The 20,031-nt window shown below is 42.9% G+C and overlaps 1 protein-coding gene across 1 annotated transcript in view; it reads left to right on the top strand.

Annotated features, from left to right (window-relative positions):
- The first annotated feature begins 5,711 nt into the window (after positions 1-5,711).
- Positions 5,712-20,031, top strand: part of LOC311516463 (1-acylglycerol-3-phosphate O-acyltransferase Pnpla3-like) — a 42,650-nt gene continuing 28,330 nt past the window's right edge. The window contains exons 1-3 of the mRNA XM_084620551.1: positions 5,712-6,086; positions 16,499-16,731; positions 17,764-17,829. Of these exons, the coding sequence (XP_084476677.1) occupies positions 5,900-6,086; positions 16,499-16,731; positions 17,764-17,829 (486 nt within the window). The 5' untranslated portion in view covers positions 5,712-5,899. The remainder of the gene's footprint in view (positions 6,087-16,498; positions 16,732-17,763; positions 17,830-20,031) is intronic.

Below are 20,031 nucleotides of genomic sequence, written 5' to 3'. Positions count from 1 at the left end.
GATCCTGGCCAAGCTCTCACCGCAACTTTTTTGCCTTTTGCCTGCCATCCATAGCTACCTGTCCCTCCATCTCTGAGTGCAAAGGAGAACAGTCATATAATTCACTATACCAATCCATTCCTTCCCATTTAAAACACTATCTTTACCCTCATAGCTCTTATATTGCACTTTCCTTTAGAGGATCTCAAAGCACTTCACAAATCATGCACTGTAAGTTTTCCAATTATTACTATATAGCACACTATATAAGAATGTGAAAACCCCATACCCCTGACTGATGTAGCTACATCGACAAATCCCCTATGCTGATGGAAGAGAGCTTCTGTTGACATGGCTAACTTTGTTTGGGGAGGTTGTCCAACAGAGTAAAAACCCTTCCTGTCAGTGTAGGTTGCTATAGGGTTATGCCAGTATAGTCTCTCTAGTACAGACATACCGCGTGTCCTAGTTTTAGGCTCCACTGCAATTCACAAACTCTCAGCTGCTGTGTAACCCTGTAGGTTCTTAAACTCACTTGGCATTTAAATTTTAGAACCTAAGTTTTTGCCTCTCTGGGTATATGTTGTGCTGCCTCACTATAAGCATCTGAATGCCTATCTCCTTCCTAAGCCCCAGTAAAATCCATGTACTGAGAGAAAGTAGGTGGAGAAGCAGCTATCATCCCTGTGGTGCCTGATCCAGTAGGCTTACTGGATCAAATCCCATTATAATCTGGCTGCTGAAGGAGATGGCGGTACCACCCGCCTTCTAACTTTTAGCCCAGTGATTAGACCACTCACCTCAGACCTGAGACCCAGGTTCAATTCCCCACACTGCTTAATGGGGAGACATGAGAGACTGCTGTTAAGCTCCTTTCTAAGGAGAGTGCCCTAACCACTGAGCTATGGGATATTCTGATGTGGGGCTCCCTCAGTCTCTCCTCTTAAATCTGTTCCACTGTGGGTAAATAACGAAAGAATGATTGACTGGAGCAGGAGAACTAGACTCTGGGTATCCCATCTCCCCACTGAGTGCCCATGTAACCTTAGTTGCATGTTGCAACCCCTATGTCCTTTCATGGATCCAGGCTGAAATCATAGGCACTGACTCTGTGGGTGCTCCAGGGGGAAAAAGAATAGTGGGTGTTGAGCACCCACCGGCAGCCAGCTCCCCCTTCTGCCCACTGGTAGTCCCACCAATTGGCACCTCCCCACTCCCTCCCAGGGCCTCCCGCTCGCCACAGATCAGCTGTTCTGCAGTGTGCAGAAAGCACTGGGGGAGAGGAGGAGGAACAATGGGGGGGATAGCCTCAGGGGAGGAGGCGGAATGTGGCAGGAAGAGGTGGGGCGGGAAGCAGCAGAGTGGGAAGAGGCAGGGCAGGGACTTGGGGGAAAAGGTGGGCTAGGGGCAGGAAGAGGCAGAGCTGGGGGGTCGAGTACCCTCCGGCACATTATAAAGTCGGTGCCCCTGGCCAAAATAATGGACAAATGGTATGACTTGCTGACTTATGTGGCTGGACTAGTATTGTGTCAATGTTCATCTGCAAAAGTTTATAGGGATGCACTAAGGTTGGCTAGCATACCAGTGTTTAGGGGTTAGAGCAAGAGACTAGAAGTCAGGATTCTTGGGTCACTGAGTTTTTATTAAATCACTTTGGGCCAGGTTTTCAAAGGTATTTATGTGCTTAAAGATGCAGATATGAATCTAGTGGTGAAAATCTGGCCTTTACTCTTTCTAAGCTTGTTATTTCTCCATCTGTCAAATGTGGATAATACATGCCTAAGTGGAAACTGTAAAGATTGTTTAAGATCCTTGGAAGAAAAACACTATGGCAGTGCGAAGTATTATGAGTTTCTTACTGTAACTTAAGTTCTTCTAATGTTCTGTTCAATGCCTGTACTTAAAGCAATTCATGCAATACAAATGACTATATAAAGAACCACAACGTGTTCCTTTTGAGTATCTGATAACCAGGATAATTGAAAAAATCTGCACTTTCCTGTTTTCCCAGGATGTATTCGTTGGGCTCTGCTGTAATATGGCAAGGTTTGTCTTTCATATCCACCTTTCCCTAACAATCTTTAAAAATACCTAAACATTTGCCTCTTTCTTTTGGCTTAACGTTAACAGTGTATAAAATTATCCTACTATCCTATGTTGCCCAAATGTTGGACCATATCAAATTCTTATTAGATTTACACTTCCCTCCTTATTACTAATCTATAACAAATTCCCATTTATTGTTTATATTATCTGTATGACTGTAGTGCTTAGGAGATCTAGTCACATGCCAGGACCTGACTGCCATTCTAAATTTTTATCTTATGTGGACTGTGGCTACATGACCTTGGGTTATGATCTCCTGAGATATTATAAACAAAATAGATTCAGAACAAGTCAGTAACACCCCAAATGCTGCAGGAAGCTGTGATGAGGGGACAGGCAAAAGCTGCAGGAAGCTGTGATGAAGGGACAGGAAAAACTTCCCCTCAATCAATAGTGGCACTATTCCTACATGTTGCTGGAAGCCCTTGATGAAATGTAGAACTGTGGTCTCCAAGCCCTGACCTCTCTTTGGGTCACTAAAACCCATATGATGCTTTCTGTAAAAATGACTTAGTTTTGGTTTCCTGGATAAAATCCAGTTTGAGTAATTACATTCTGTTCTGTCTACTTGGCAAGATACTCTCTGACCACTAAAATACTGCAAAAAAAAGACTGGAATATTAAGATGACAGACAGACTAAACCTGGGATTTTATTCAGCCCTTATGCAGGCAAACTCCCATTGAATTTCATGAGTACAATATAGGTAAGAGTCTCTGGTTTTGACTCAATATAAATAGTACATACTTATTAAGCTGAGACTGTGTATTGATTAGTATCTTGAAGTAATTGGATCACAGCTTCATCAGGCTTAAAAGTTTCCAGCTCCTCACAGATAATGAAGATTAGTGATTACTTTAGTCAAAAGGAGTAAGCCTGGATTCAGTCAGGTTCTACCAGAGTCTTAAAACTGTTCATTTTAAGTCCTCTTTGTTACATAAAGGACCTGATTCAGTAATGTTAAATAATCTTTAAAATATTTTAATCTGGACCCAAACAACAGCTTGGCATATGAAACAATGACTCCCATTGAACTTTCTCTACTCTGAATGAAAAACATGTTCAGGCTGGCTGTTGCTGCAGTTTTGTTTCCAGGATGAAGACTGCAGTGTCCTCATTTGACATATGAGCCCAATTTTGCAAAGATGCTCACTTTCATACCCTCAGAACATGTATTTGGGGAAAGTATGAGATCCCCTGGGATTAATAAGGTTTGGGGAAATATTTTCTGGGATAACTTTTGTATTCTGCCTTTGCCTCTATGTTGGAATAAGTATTAAATTATACAGCAATGTAAGTGTGCAAGAGCAAGTATACAGCTCTTGCCTCAATTTACAGTCTAAGGCCCTGTTCCTACAATCCATACTCATGCGATCAATCCCATTGATTCCCCCTGTAAATGGATTGCAGGCCTGGTCCCTAAACGTACACATGAATGCTGACAACAAAGGAAGGGCATGTGCTTGTGAGACTAGAAGACCAGGTTGTATAGTGGTTGTTCAGGTTAGCTATGCATCTCTCACGGGTTCATGTCTAAAATATGTATTTTGTGAGTTTATATACTAAAGACTTCATTCACTTACACCCTACCAAATTTATGGTCCATTTTGGTCAATTTCATGATCATAAAAAGAACAGGAAGACTTGTGGCACCTTAGACTAACCAATTTATTTGAGCATAAGCTTTCGTGAGCTACAGCTCACTGAATGCATCCGATGAAGTGAGCCGTAGCTCACGAAAGCTTATGCTCAAATAAATTGGTTAGTCTCTAAGGTGCCACAAGTACTCCTTTTCTTTTTGCGAATACAGATTAACATGGCTGCTACTCTGAAACCTGTCTTCATGATCACAGGATTTTTAAAATAGTAAATTTCATGATTTCAGCTATTTAAATCTGAAATTTCATGGTGTGCTAATTTTAAGGGTCCTGATTCCCAAAAAGGATTGTGGGAGGGTCACAAGGTTATTGTAGGGGGGTGTTGCAGTACAGTTACCTTTACTTCTGCGCTGCTGCTGGTGGCAGCCCTGCCTTCGGAATTGGGCAGCTGGAGAGCAGCAGCTGCTGGCCAGGAGCCCAGCTCTGAAGGCAGAGCTGCCAGCAGCAGCAAGGATGGCATGGTATGGTATTGCCACCCTCTCGTGTCCTGCTACTGGTGGGGCACTGCCTTCAGAGCTAGGTGTCCGGCTAACAGCCACTACTCTCCAGATGCCCAGATCGGAAGGCAGCCCAGAGGTAACGGTGGCAACACTGTGATCCTCAACCCTCTTTTGGGTCAGGATCCCCAATTTGAGAAACACTGGTCTCCCCCATGAAATCTGTATAGTATAGGATAAAAGCACAGGGGAGACCAGATTTAAGACCATGACTCATTTTTCATGGCCGTGAATTTGATAGGGCCATACTCATGGTTATAGGAACTGTTTGGTAGTAACTACCACTCACCTGAAGATCATTCTGGGTTGCGGTGGCACTGTACTCAGGACTATCCTTAAAGGCACAATCTAGCCCTAACCTCTGAGGTAAATGAGCAGGAACATGGGAAAACCAAAATGATTCACATCTACAGAGTTTGAGCCAAGACCTGTCTATTCACTTTCTTTCCCTGAAATAACAAAGAAGACCCCAAGTATTAAAAAGCCTTCTCTAATATAAATACCATTGATAAACTCTCCATGCATACAAATATTACCTTTTCTCCCTGCCTGTCTGAATTAATTTGTGGTGGAAGTCTGTCATTCTTCACTAATATTTGTAAAATATTTTTGTTTTAATCTCAAATTCACATTCAAGTAATTAAGAACATCGTAACTCTGTTTAGTGATGATATAAAAAGGAATTAATGTACCCACTACAAAGCCATGTACTGAATCACTGGAGAGAGACTACACAAAATACTATTCACATAAAATTGCTAGAGAACTGATCTTTTAAAAAACTACCCATTTAAACACTTAAAATGGTTGAGCACTAATCTGCACTGTACAAAGGTAGGAACAGGGAGGGCTTAGGCGTCTGGCCAGGAGGAAGGCAGGGAGTTTTCACAGCAGGAGGGCAGGGGTGGGAGGGCGGCTTCAGAAGGAAGAGGGAGAGAAGGAGTGAGCAGCTGGGTGTGGAGGGGGGAAAGCAGGAATGAGTAGATGCGGGCTCTGCAGGGGGTAATAAGCGTGGGGATGGGTCAGGGTGAGCGGGGGCCACGGCGTGAGGGGATGAGGGGTTGGAAGCAGGGATGGGAACAGGTGCAGGGGGTGGATGGCCTCTTGCGGTGTGTGTGTGGGGGGTGTTCACGGGCTGGCGGCCGCGGCGAGGGCGGGAGGGGGGGGCGCAGGGTGGAACGAGGGAGGAGCCCGTGCACCGGGGGGCAGAAGGCTGCGGGGTGAAAGGGAAGGCCAGGCCCCCGCACGAGGCGGACAGCTGACGGGACGCGGGGGAGCCGGCGGGCCGCGCACAGGGTCACGGCGCCGCCGTCCCCTCGCCCCGCCCCGCCCCAGAGCCCAGCGTGGGCAGCGCAGGACAGCGGGCGCCCGTGCTCAGGCCCTTGCTGTGACGGCCGAAGGATTGGGGAGGGGTTCGGCTATTTGCATATCCCCGCTGATTGGCTGGGGCTCCTGGTGCCATCCCGGCCGCTCCCGGCGTCTGTCGCCAGGGCCCTTTAAGTAACCGGCCGGCGAGCGCGGCCGGCTCCAGCGCTTCTGTCGCGTCATCCGCCGCGTTGCGGCCACGGAAGCGACCCCTCATTGTGACCCGGGAGGCTGGGTCGCCCCCTCCCCCCCTCTCTCTCTTTCCCTCCCCCCCCCCCTTTCCTCGCGCGCCGGGATGTTTGACCGCGAGCGCGGCTGGAGCGTCTCCTTCGCCGGCTGCGGCTTCCTGGGCGTCTACCACATCGGGGCGGCCACCTGCCTGCAGGAGCGCGCCCCGCACCTCGTCCGCGACGCCCGCAAGATCTTCGGCGCCTCTGCCGGGGCCCTCGCCGGCGCCGTACTGGTCGGAGGCGGCTCTCTGGGTGCGTCCCCGCGCCCCTCGCTCTCCCCGGGACGGCGGCCCCGGGGTGGGGGGGGGAGGGGATGGAGGGAGCGCGGGGGCGGCGGGCGCGGGGTCTGAGGGCGGAGGCGGTGCTCTACATCCGGGACTCGGCGGGGGGTGGGGGGGACCGTGAGGGGAGCGGGGTCCGTGTGTGGAGGAACCGGGGTGCGTGGGGGGGGGGTCTGTATCCGCGCGGGGGGGGGTCCCAGGTGTTTCGGGGCAGGCGGGAAGGTCTGAGCTGAGTCTGGTTGTGTCCCTGACAGAACCACCACATCGGGTCCAAAGGCGAGGGGGGGACGGGACGGTGGAAACTCTGGTGCCAAGTTCTGCTGGTCAGCAAATTGTTTCAGCAGAAGTGGCCCATCTGGAGTAGATGATGTACGTGGGTAAGGCCCTGTCGGCGCAGGGACAACTCCCCGGCATCCTGCTCTGTGGCTCCAGCCTCCAGCGGCCGCAGGAGGGTTGCTCTGAAGTTGGGCTGTCGCATCAGTCGGAAGGGATGGAAAGAGCGACCCGCGCTGCCGCTGCTCTTGTTCTGAACGTCGCCTGGTTCAGCCATCGCTGGGGGTCCACGGTCTGGGGTCCACGGTCAGAAAGTCCTCCGCCCTTCTGTGTTCGCGAATGACACCCCGGCAGCTTCAGCAAAGCTTATATCTGTGTTACGCTGGGAGTCCTAGACCAGTCGGCCAATCACCACCTTTACTCCGCAGCACTTGCATCCAAAATTTTCACTGGTTGTAGGAGGGAGACTGCACAGATGATGATTACTGGATCCGACTGCCACCGGTACAAATAAACACACATCTCCCAGCAGAATGCTCCAGACACAAGTCAAAGCACAGCCACCCACGCGATACAAGACACAATAACCACAAACACCTACACACCCTCACTGCAACACACATCCCTATTCAGTCTTCACAAATCTGCACAGATCTCCCAGTTTAATGCAGCCCATGCACAATAACCCCAAATATCACTCTGAAGCTGATATGTGTGTAGAGTCAGTATGAAGCGATGGAAACCGCTACAAGCATGGTTGAGAGTTTTTGTTTAGAATATCACCATGTTTAATCATTACTGGGGTTTGTGGTCTGTTACCATTCACTTTTTAAGTTTTCAGCCATTTGTCCCTTTTTAATTTTTTTTAACTTATGACCTTATAAATTACACCCTTATGGGACAGTACTTTTTCTGGAGTAAGAGTGGCATTTCTACAGTTTGTCACTTTGGAAGCAGTGTAAGATACTCTTATTCCAGAATAAAAGCATCTATATGTTGAGTCATACTAGTATAACTAGATGTGTGTATATATATATCAGTGTAATTATGCTAGTAAATTTTCCTGTGTAGTTATCTAAGTGTGTGTGTGTGTGTGTGTGTATGTATGTATATAATACACATGTATATCTCCAGTGGGAGAAACTTCTAAAAACGTGCTTTAAAATTAATCCTAAAGGAGAGGACTCTCCTTCTTGAACGAATGAGACCTGCAATGATTTTAAAGTCTTCTAATCCTTTTTTCTTCTTCTCTTTAGGGGTTAGAGGAATTTAAAAGGTTTGAGTCCATGTGCAGAGAGGAAAAAGTCAGGGGCGGCGAGTTGTATGGCCCCGCGGTGCCTGTGCTCCAGGAATATTCAGAGCATGGGGGGCCAGGCTCCACAAATGTTCGGGGCCAGGTCTCTCTCCCTGGCCCTGCCTGCTGCCCCCGCGCGCCTCCCACCGCGCTCCCTAAGCCCCGCCTGTCGCCCCTGGGCGATTTAAAAGGGCCCAGGGGCCCCCGCCTCCATTACCTGCAGGGCTAAAGCAGCTTCTCTCCCGCCCTAGTTCCACGCGGCATGCCGCTTTTGGAATCGGCCGGCGTGTCCCTGCGGCCACTGGGGGGTGTGTCTCCATGCGCTGCCCCTAACCTGAGCACCGACTCTGCTATTGGAACTGCGGCCAATGGGAGCTGCGGGGGCAGTGCCTACGGGCAGCAGCGCACTGAGACCCTGTCCCCCCCGTCTAGGAGCCGCCGCAAGAGGGGTGTGCAGGTCGCTTTTGGGAGATGCCTGACATAAGCACCTCACCCCCTCCCGCAAACCTGCCCCAGCCCAGATCCTGCTCCCAAACTCCCTCCCAGAGCCTGACCCCTCTCCCCTCCAGCACCCAAACTCCCTCCCAAAGCCTTAAGCAGGTGTGGGGGGTGGGCGGGACTTAGACCCATTCTGGGCACCATCAAAAATTATACAAACCTGCCATTCCTCGCTGAAATAAGATACTTGTCAGAACCTCAAAGCCTCAGGGAATGTGCTCATCAGCTACTCTATATACACCATTCTGCAGTTGGGTATTTTCAATTGCTAAATATATTGTGACACAATGAGATGTGCTGTGAGTAGCAGCTAAATACTGCAGTGGCAGGTACCAAAAAAAGAGAGGGTTTTTTGTGTGTATATGACTTTCATGCATGTCTCCTAAGAGTTACACCAGTGGTTCTCAAACTTTTGTACTGGTGACCCCTTCCACATAACAAGCTTCTGAGTGCGACCCCCCCGCCCCCAATATAAATTAAAAACATATTTTTATATATTTAACACCATTATAAATGCTGGAGGAAAAGCTGGGTTTGGGGTGGAGGCTGACAGCTCACGACCCCCCATGTAGTAACCTTGTGATCCCCTCAGGGGTCCTGACCCCCAGTTTGAGAACCCCTGAGTGACACGTTTGTTCCTTCTTGTGGATTAATCCTATAGTTGTCATTGGCTTCAATGACAAGATAATCCTACTGACTTCAGGGAGAACAGTATCTAGGCCAAAGGGTCTTATTCCTTAACCCCAAAATAATAATAAAAACATAGAAAAACTGAATACTGTAGGAAGAGAAGGAGGTAGCTGAAACTCTAGTTCTGTTCATTCCATCTTTCTCCCACCCACCCACCTGTCTGTCAAACAAAGTAGAAATATTGAGAGTTTGAATAAATTCTCATCTGCTCCTTTTGTCTTAGGTAGAGGTGATTCTCTCTCTTCTCCCTTTAATTCTCTTTGACTGACTCTATGTAAAGGTTTCAGTTAGCTATAACGTGCTTTCTCTAAAGCTTCTCCGTTCTTGGGGTAGGGTTTAGAGAGTTAAGATCAGAGCTTAGGCTAGTTTTAACATGATTTTCTGCCTTAGTCAACTCACAATGCTCAAATAGCATTAGGAGCACGTGATTAGAAATGTTTGGTTTTGTTTTTTGTTTTTTTAGTTTTTAGTTGAACATACACTTAAAACCAGGGTGGATAACAATCAATAATTTTCTGGGGGGGGGGAGGAGAATAAATGGATTTTTAAAAAAATTAAATACAGATTTGTTTTTAAGAACACACCTATTTAAAGTTAAATTTGAAATTACAGCCTATGTTAAGGCCTTAATAGAATCTATTAAATCATTTACTTTAAATAAAAAATATTAAACAATACATGTTTGCTGAAATTTTTAAGCAAGTCAGGGCACTGAACTGATGATGGAAGTCACAGTCTAAGTTCATGGAACCAGAGCTTGTTGAAGTACTATATCAGTTTTTGGAGATCAGTAGCCTGTTCTGCAGGTGCAGAGAGATTAGTTTCTTCATTTCAGTTTATTTAATGACTTCAGTTCAACGATTAGCTCATTCAAAGTTGAGAAACCAAATGGGAATTGAAAAGCAGGAAAGCTTGTTTTCCTCTATGAATAAAATAAAAGCTAGGTCTGAATAAAAGCTAGGTCTGAGATGATGAGATTTGTTACTCCTAAAAATCTTGAAGGGAACTAGAAACAATCAATCCAATTAATAAGTGAATTAGTTTTATATTCAAAACATGCTTTGATAAGCTTTTTATACTGTTTATGGGTCCAGCGCATTTAAGATAGTTTTAACTAATTAAAAAAAAGGTAAATGCTGGTTTTGTTTATTTTTAATGGACTTCAAATTTCCATCCAAATATAGCTTCACACAAACCACAAGTTTAAAAAACAAATCTAGTGAATACGAAAGGCATCAGTTGCCATTTTCCAACATAATAAAATATGTAAAAATTAAGAATTGAATAAAGGTAAGCTAAGATATATAATTGTTTAAATAAATAATATATATTCTCTTCGATAGCAAAAAGAAGCACTAAATTTAGTGTAAAGGCTATATTTAGTTGCAAAGCAGCATTTTAATGGTTAGCAACCAATGAGAATCATCCTGTCTTTAGAACAATAACTAAAAGTACAAATGCAAAACAAGATTAAAATTGACTTGAATAATCAAGGTTTCCTGCTTGGTGATTTAAATTGTTTGATTTAAATCAATCCATCCTGCTTAAAGCAGTCTCGGAGAATGGACTGACTTTAGAAAAGGCTGTTGGAGTAGTTTATATACAAATGAAACTTGTGCATTTTTTTTAACCCCCGGTCAAATTTCCAGCTTATCCTGTGAAATAGAGTGCCAGTTTCAGAATCCATTAGCTTTAACATGGTATATGCTATGATCATTTACTAAAATATTAGTTCTTGTATACAAATGTTTTTGATTATTCTGTTTGAAAAGTATGTTCTACATTTGACTAGAAATGTTAGTCATCATGAGTAGGTGACAGGTTTTTAGTCTCTTGTAGAACAATTAATAATGATTAGTCATTAAGTTGAGGAGACACTTCTCTTATAAGCCCATATATTCAGGTGTCTATTACTTTTTTGAAGCAGGAGGAAAATTATATTTCTCTGTGATTCTGCTTATTTTATTTTGCATTGTCTGTCCTTGTTCTTGTAAGAGAAATGGTGTAATAATGGGATATCATCAGAGATGATAATAGTCTTTAAAAATTGTACACTTAATGGGCAATACTTGATTTTACACATTTAGTACAGTGACGTGCTCCAGATAAGTCTTTCACAATTGTATATCAGTAGTACCACATAGATGCATTTCACTAAGTGGGGATTTACCTCAGTAGTCCTTTTTATGCCCACCATTTCGGAACCTTCCTATCTAGTTTCTCCCTGAATGGCAAATGGCAAAATATTTATTTATAGATTTCCCAATGTTTACTACTTAATTATGTTTAAGTATTGTGTACTTCTCATATATGAGTTGAGTAAACTTTTATTGGTTTAAATTTCTAGGTTAAATTGCATTCTGTTGGATAGTTTAACTTCCTTTATGGAAGTTAAGCCAGGGAGAAGGGAAAATGTCAATCTGATATTGATGAATAGCAGCCCTAGTAAACTGTTGGTTTTCAGCCCTGTGATTGGACAAGAAGGGTGAGTTGAGCCTCAGGTGACTTGTGGTATGACTGATTACTTGACACTAGAGACAAGGTTACTGCAGATCATTGACCTGCTCAATTTTCTGCTCTACAGGGGCAAGGTGGGAGAGGAAACCCAGACCAAAGATGTTAGCAAATAATTTCAGAAGTGTGAGGATTTAAACAAAAAATTGAATGATGGTTTGAATTTAGAATACTCCAGTAAGAGCAGAAATCCAAGTTTATATGTCTGTTTAGAAACTTTCAGTTTGCAAAGAAGTATTTGATTTTCAGACATTGTTTCTCTCACTGAAAGTGGAACCTTTTTTGACAGCTATTTGTTTTTTTGTGTTGTGGGTTGTTTGTTTTTTGTACAACAGCATACAATGTTTAGTTAATACTAAGAATAATATTACTGTCAAACTGGTAATTAATTTGAGTCTCTCTACACTTAGGACAATATTTCCAAAAGTGAGTAATGATTTTGGATCCCAGATTGATATCTTAAATGGGCCAGATTTTCAAAGAGGGCAAAAGACTCAACCTCAGTAAATCGGACTTCAGGAAAACTAAGATATCTAATATTGAGTACACACGAATTGAGTTGCTTAAAATCACTAATTGCTTCTGATCATCGTGGCCATAGTGTGAATCTTATAGCTTGTCACTTTAAACAATTATGTTAAGTACCACTTTACTTAATACTCAACATAAGTGTTTGTGTGGGGTAATGTACATCTGCCCTTGAGTACAAGGCTGAAAAGTCTGGAGATTTGAGTTCCCTGCCATTTCTGTTGTGGGCTAGGTCACTTAGGACCTCATTTTCAGTGGTACTGGACACCACAAACTTCACAATGAAGGTTTGAATGCTCAAGACCTCTAAAAAAATCAGACCTCAACCTTATTCTGTCAGCTGCCACACTTGCAAAACCTCCGATGAAGTGAGCTGTAGCTCACGAAAGCTTATGCTCAAGTAAATTGGTTAGTCTCTAAGGTGCCAAAAGTATTCCTTTTCTTTTTGCAAAATAGTGTTTGCTTAGGTTGGATCCCTGTGCACATAGGAAGCCCTGTTAACTGTAGCACTTCCGAACACATGCAATAAGATATGTGCCCACCTATTCAAGATGAGTAGCATGCCATTAATGTGCTTTAAATTGACTGTGGTTTTGCTGTCTTTGTGATATGAAACTTCAGTCAAATATTTCATTACATTATAGTGTGAAATCCTGATGTCTTTAATGGATGAAACTGAGAATTATTTTATTTGCCGGGTTGTGAAATTTGTTCAATACATTAGAAAATTTCTTGGCTGCTTATTTGTTTAGAAGCCTGGAGTCTACAATTCTGAAGTAGCACACCATTTGACACATAATATACTTTCCACACTGGATAGAATAATTGTTTGGGCACACTTGTATGCATACAATATTTGAAAACTAAGCCACTGAGCTATGTAGATGCAACAAAAAGTAGCATATCCTTCCTTAAAGCATGAAAAAGCATTTGATTTTTCCTCTTCCTTAGACAACTTCATAATTTTTACCTTTTTAAGAATAAATACATAAAGATGGAAGCTCTAACTTCTGAAAAAGTGTTTTAAAATGAGTGTCTCTGAACCATAGACTGCTACTGTAGTGTAGCTGACATGCTGTAGTGATCAAAATTGAATAATCTCTATTTTAGAATTTCTTTGTTAGTTTGTACCTGAGAGAGTATTTACCTCTCTAAGCAGTTCCTGGAAACAAATATAGAAGCAAGTGCAGTTGTGCTAAAAATCTTGAGTTTAAAAGACCACTGATCCGTGTAGTTCTAAGCATATCCAAGATTTATGTCTAGAGAGAAGAATAAAACAGGCTTAACTCATGAGTAGAAATTGGATTAATCAAGAACACTTAATCTGTAGGAGTGAGTGTTTCCAAAACAACTTGTTAGTATCAGGGTTGGCTTCATTGAGCCAGGAGTAAGTAAATTTCAAACTGCTGCACATTAGGTCCAAGAAGTGTAGCAAAAAGTGGCTACTTTCATAAATCAGCTGAGTCATCTAGGTAGAAGAAAAGGAGTACTTGTGGCACCTTAGAGACTAACCAATTTATTTGAGCATAAGCTTTCGCTGTAGCTCACGAAAGCTTATGCTCAAATAAATTGGTTAGTCTCTAAGGTGCCACATGGACTCCTTTTCTTTTTGCGAATACAGACTAACACCGCTGTTACTCTGAAACCTAGGTAGAAGAGTAAATCTTGTTGGGAATTGAGGGTGATCTGCACACACTTATTTCAGCAGGTCAATCCTTATATACTTTTGTTCCATAACTCACTTCTAAATAGATAAGTTCTGAAAAACATTTTCAGATAACCTTGCAGCATGTCAGTTTAGGGATAATAACTTGTTATTTGTGAACTTGTCATTCTTTTTTTTTTTTGTTTTTTTTGTTAAGACAAGCAAATCTGCCTGTTAAGCACTGGGAAGCTCCTTAAACCAATTGTAAAGTACAGACAGAAGACTCAGTATAAGAATTTAAATAAATATTTACCAAAATAAGAGAAGAGTGTATCTGAATGGGCTGCTATCCTGAGTAACTTCTGACGAGTTTTGAAACTGTTGGGATGGTTTAAGTGTTTGTGAATATAGTCTTCCCTGCCATGGTTTTATCTTCGTGGTGCAGCTAAATGTATTCCTATTTAGCTGTGGTATAAATGATTGGGTGCACTGGCTGAAACTTCTGTGGAGGTGAAATTTATCAGTTGGGGAGATAAACAAAAGCAAAAATTCAGGGAGTGGAAGTAACTGAATCTTTCTGTAAAACATTTGTCAAGCAGATCTACATTGGCATGAAGATTCTAGAGAGAGGTAGTTCCCAAACTGGTCTGTGTACTGGCTTTTCTCTTATATAGATGCTGAACAAAACTGGTGGGAATTTCCCCTAAAATTCCCTAAATATAGACAAGTCTTAATTTATGCATCTCTGAATGGTTCTAAGATGGTGTAAGAAAAAGTTCAGCTACCAATCTCTTGGATATGTCATAAGATGAGTACTGCTGCTTTGTGCCCTGATTGTGTATGGAAACAACACCATTGTCAGCAGGTTGTCTTTTGCTGGAGATGGGTTAAAACTAAGTCTCCGACTTAATCGTGGATATTTTTAGTAAAAGTCATGGACAGGTCACAAGCAAAAAATAAAAAATCACGGCCCGTGACCTGTCCATGACTTATACCATAAATACCCTTGATTGACTCTTGTACTGTGGGAGTACTATAAGGGGGGGGCGTTGTGGGGGGGGAGCCCCACGGTCCCGCTGCCACTCCAGGTGCGGCTGGGGAGGGCAGGGGAAGCCCTGGGTGGCCAGCGGTAGCTCTGGCCGCTGCCGGCAGGAGCACGAGGGGGCCAGCCACTGCTCTGGCCACCCTAGGATCGCTGCCAGGAGCCTTTGAGCTGTGGCTGCTCCCGCTGCCCCTGGGACTGCTGCTCAGGCAGTCCCCATGGTCAGCCCCATCTGCTGCTGCCCCGTGGCCGCCAGAGCAGCCGCTGGTGCAGCTGGCTACAGGGTCATCCAAGCAGCTGGCTGCAGAGCTGCTCCATCAGCAGCCTGTGTGGCTGTCCCCAAGGCCGCCCAAGCAGCTGTCCCCAGCAGGGCCAGCTGCTTGGGCGGCCCTGAGGTCAGCCGTACCAGCTGCTGCAGAAGTCACTGAGGTTGCAGGAAGTCACTGCATCCGTGACTTTCATGCGACTTCTTTGACAAACACAGAGCCTTGGTTATAAGTAAGGCTACGATTATGTCCCGGAAGTCACAGATTCCGTAACCTCCATGACATTTTCTGCCCCGGGGCTGGAGGTCCCAGGCGTCCATTCCCCCCTGCCCCCCGCCGCTACCCAGCCATGGCAGGGGTTGGGGGGGACCCCTGCAGGTGCCCAGGTGGGGTAGGGGGAGACTCGCCTCCCCATTTTCTCAGGGATATTTTTAGTGAAAGTCAGAGACAGGTCATGGGCTTCGTGAATTTTTGTTTATTGCTCGTGACCTGTCCATGACTTTTACTAAAAAAAGCCATGACAAAATCTTAGCCTTAGTTGTAAGCAATAAAAACGTAAGATTGTAGAGCAGACAATTTCAAATTACATTCAGAAGTTCATAGTATGATATGCAATATCAATGTCCAAGTTCTTCTACAAGATGACCTGTTTGTGGTTTTTGAAGTGTAATTTCTGCATAAATCTAAGGAGGTTATCTTGAATCACAGATGTTAACATAGCCCTCTACTCACTAAATGTGATATTCCAGAACTGGTGTGTGATGCAGCTTTGTGGTGGTAATTGCAGGGAGCATGTTGCACTTGTGTTTTGACTTAGTTAATTGTTTCTGGGTATTGTTCAAGATACTGACTCACTTATAAAACCATATGTGATTTAGGGCTTTGCAAGTTGCTACAAAAGGACCTCCCATCCCATGTGCTCTAGTTACAGTTGGGATCTTGGGAGCCTGAGCTAATAAACTTCTGGTGGCAGGAATTCCGTCAGTGGTGGAGTCCAGACTCTGGAATTACCTTCCATCACTGAGAATATGTTGAATAAAATAAATGTCTGCTAACACCCTAAAACCATAGTGTTAGACAAGGCAAGATGTATTTCAACAAGTATAGCTGGTTGAGGTGATCCCTAGGTTTTCTGGTATCTTAATGTATGTTGTTGAATAATCACTGTAAAATGTGTGTGCCATGTACATTATAAGCTTTCATTGTCTTTTCCATAGTAGTATACTTTAGGAAAACAATAATAGAGTTTTCCATGTTGCTACGTAAAAGGGCAGGCTTCTGGAGCCTAAACTCTACAATAGACTTCATAATGAAGCATGTATGCTCTTGATATAAATCACATTTTAAAAAGAATTTTCATCTTGTATTACAATAAACCACATACTTAAGTAATCTAGTGGCAGTGTTCAAAATTACAAGTTTAGCAACTTGAACTTGAAAGTTTAGACTTAAACTAGATGAGTCATAAATAGTAATATCACTGTACCTTATACAGAGTTTTTGTTTTAGTGATCTGAACAAGCATGAGAAAATCTAGAAGCTTGAGACCATGTCACTGTGGAAATAATCATAATACTTTTATCCACTGTAGAAATTGCCTCCAGTCTCAAAGGAAACGTATTCTGTTTTTCAGCTGAAGCTTGTGCAGATGTTCTGGGGTTAGCCAAAGAAGCCAGAAAGCGAAGTCTTGGTCCACTTCATCCTTCTTTTAATGTGATTAAGATAATAAGAGATGGACTGTTCAAAAACCTTCCAGAAAATACTCACCAGTTGTCAGCAGGCAAGCTGTGTATTTCACTGACCAGAGTGTCAGATGGCAAAAATGTGTTGGTATCCAATTTTAACTCTAAAGAAGAAATTGTTCAGGTATGTGTTCCTGATCACCATTATGACAACTTTAAAAGTTACCACAATTTAGCTTTCTAAGTTTTAAGTCCAAGTGTAGATTGATCCTTGGAATTTCTTTTTGCTTAATCCTTGAAATATCATGGCATAACCCCCTCAATGATGGTATGGTCATCTCAGATTTGTCATGATGTGTGTTCTTGAGGCTATGTTTATTGGGAAAACTAAACGTCAAAAATGATGCCATATATGTTGTATTATGAAAGATTAATATTGTAGAATGAACATTTGCTTGACAATTGCATATCCAATTAAGGTGCAAACTGTTTTATTTATAAAAGCTGAAAGGCAATTATGTCATGATCAAAAATGACTGAGAACTAACTAAGAATACTGCTGCTGACTATTTTGAGCTCTTTATCTCATCCATAATGAAAGAGCAAGTATGCAATGGTTGTATCTAATACTATTCCTATTATACTCAGAGTATCTCTGTGGAGATGGAGTGGTTAATTTTTTTGGCTTCTGGTTTGTAAAGACACCTTTTAATAAATACTGGGGTACAAGGGTTTTATCTAGACCTATTTAGAGGGACACTTTAAAAAAAACAAAACACTTCTGTCTGGAAATATTTCACCTCCTACTGTTAAAATAATACTTTTCTCCCTCTAATTTCAGTTGTTGTTTTTTTTTAGTTTACTTTATGCATTTGACAGCACTTCCGCTGTGTAATCAGTCATTTCCTCTGGTGTTGTGGAATTTTCACAGAACAATAGGAGAGAAACCTTTTTTTTAAAAAAAGGAAAGTGATTGCAAAACTACAAATTGGCGTAGGTACTCTGGAGAGTGGGAAGGGGCAGCTGTATATATTTAAACTAATTCAAAAAGTGAGTTTGTCAACTTTATTTATTTCAAATAGATTTCGATGTCCCTTTAATATTATCATAAACTTTAACATTAAACCGAGACACATGTGTATTGTCATTATACAATAGTTTTCAATACTAGAGAAATTGCTGTTTAATTTACCTATATAATCTCATTTCTCCATAGGCTTTAATTTGTAGCTCGTTTGTTCCTATTTATTGTGGCCTAATTCCACCATCATTCAGAGGTGTGGTAAGTCTGCATTGTTTCCTCCTAAGTGCTAAATTTAGTTTGATAACCATCTAGGAAATTTTGAAAGATAATATATGAATATATTTTTGGTTACTTTACTAAAAATGAGTACTTTACTCAGGTTCATGGTACTGAAGCTATATCTGGCTTTAACTTTTGCATATAGTAAAGTAACATTACATATGTAAGAAGATGCGAAAGGGAAGATAATGGCCTAGTTTACAGCAGTTTTTTCCCCTTAAATTTTCATCTAAGCAGAGTTAGGTGACGCACTTACTAAAAGGCTGGTTTATTTAAATGAGCACTTAGCAATTGTAGGAAAGCTTAAGAAAAATGTTTAGTGTAGACACAGACAGTGAGACCATCCATGTGAGTAAAGGTACAGGGCTGGTCTCTTAAACACTTGTCAGGAAATAAGTATCCTAGTAACAGACCATATAGCACTTCTGTATGTTTCACAACAGAGCCACTTAATACACAGTAACATGAATGCAAATAAGCTATTTAATGCACATTTAAAGTTGCATTTTTAAACAGGATATAACTTAAATTGAAAACTCAAACTAACTCAAGTATGGGGAGATTGTTTTAAAGGTGAAGTGTTAATTGTTCTCTTCTTTCAGCACATCCCAAGGAGTAATGGTTAAAAGGCCTCTTTCTTAAAGCAACATATTTCAAAGCCATCCTTAGAATTTTGAAATCTCCCATTAATGACTGTCTACATCAGGGGTCAGCAACCTATGGCATGCGTGCCAAAGGCAGCACGTAAGGTGATTTTGAGTGGCCCTCACACTGCCCGGGTCCCAGCCACCGGTCCTGGCAGCTCTGCTGCCAGCCTTGGGTCCTACCGCCGGCCCCCTGCCACCCGGGGTCCCGTCCGCTGGCCCCGCCCAGCCCGCTGCCAGCCACCGGTCCCGGGCACTCTGCTGCCATACTGGGGTCCCAGCCACCAGCCCGGGGTTCTGAAGCTGCCCTCAGCTGTGGCCCATTGGCCCCAGCCTGAGGCAGTGAGGGGTGCAGACAAGGGCAAAAGAGGGTGCAGCTCAGCACCCCCACCTTAAAAATTGTTCCAGCGCCACTGTACTGGAATATTTTTAAGTCTTGATTTGCTGCTTACATCACTATCATGTTACGTAGAACAGCACATTGCGTTTGACGTTGTGTGTGCCATCTGTCACGATTTTTTCCCCCCCTGTAAGTTGAAGGATACATTTGACAAATGTCAGCTCCTAAGAAAGCGAAGTTAGATGTCCGTTCATTTCACTTCACAGCAACATTTGGTGGCTAAGTTGTGGCAAGGTTTTGGTGCGCTTCGTAAACTCTTTTGATGCAATCAAGGCCTTTTTGTCAGAAAATGGACAAAACTACCCCAAACTGGACGATGACAAATAGCTGTGTAAGCTCATGTTTCTAACTGACATCACTGCTCACGTAAATGAACTCAACCTCCGTCTCCAGGGTGCAGGGCAAATGGTTCTGGATCTTTATGAAACCTGGAAGTCATTTGTTGTAAAACTAGCTGTTTTTTCTCGGGATATTTGAACTTCGGCTTTCTGCTACTTCCAACACATAAAAGAGCCATCGACACATTGCACTGTCAGTGTCGATGAGATTGGAATGTACGTGCAAGAACTGGAATCAGAATTTTCTGACAGATTTCAAGATTTCCAGCGATTTGGCCCAATGCTTTCTTTTCTAATTCAACTTGAAAAGTTCAACAAAAGAGACTTGGATTTGTCCGTATTTCAGTGGATGTGTGTTGAAGATTTCGAAATGCAGCTCATTCAGTTAAAAAGCTTAGAATTGTGGGCATCAAAGTTTGGAGATCCGTAGAGTGCACTTAAAGCTACCGAGAGAGATCATGGGGCCTCTATTCTGACCTGCTGGATGTCCCTGCCAGTGAAATTTAACTGTTTGAAGAAAATTGCGTTTGCAATGCTTTCAGCATTTGGATTCACATACCTGTGTGAGCAGGTATTTTCACATATGAAATCTGTCCTTCTTAGGGCCAGTTAACAATTGATCACTCAGAAGCCTCTGTGCAGCTTAAACTATCCAAATATGTGCCAGACATTGGAAAACTTAGCAAGGAAAAGCAAGGGCAAGGATCACACTAAACTGATAAGATCTGCATTTTAATTTAATTTTAAATGAAGCTTCTTAAACACTTAAAAAACCTTATTTACTTTACATACAACAATA

Source organism: Lepidochelys olivacea (assembly GCF_965140295.1).
Source record: "Lepidochelys olivacea isolate rLepOli2 genome assembly, chromosome: 1".
NCBI classification, from domain to species: Eukaryota; Metazoa; Chordata; order Testudines; family Cheloniidae; genus Lepidochelys; species Lepidochelys olivacea.
Note: the sequence above shows the minus strand (reverse complement) of the source record. Positions and strands in the feature narration are given on the sequence as shown.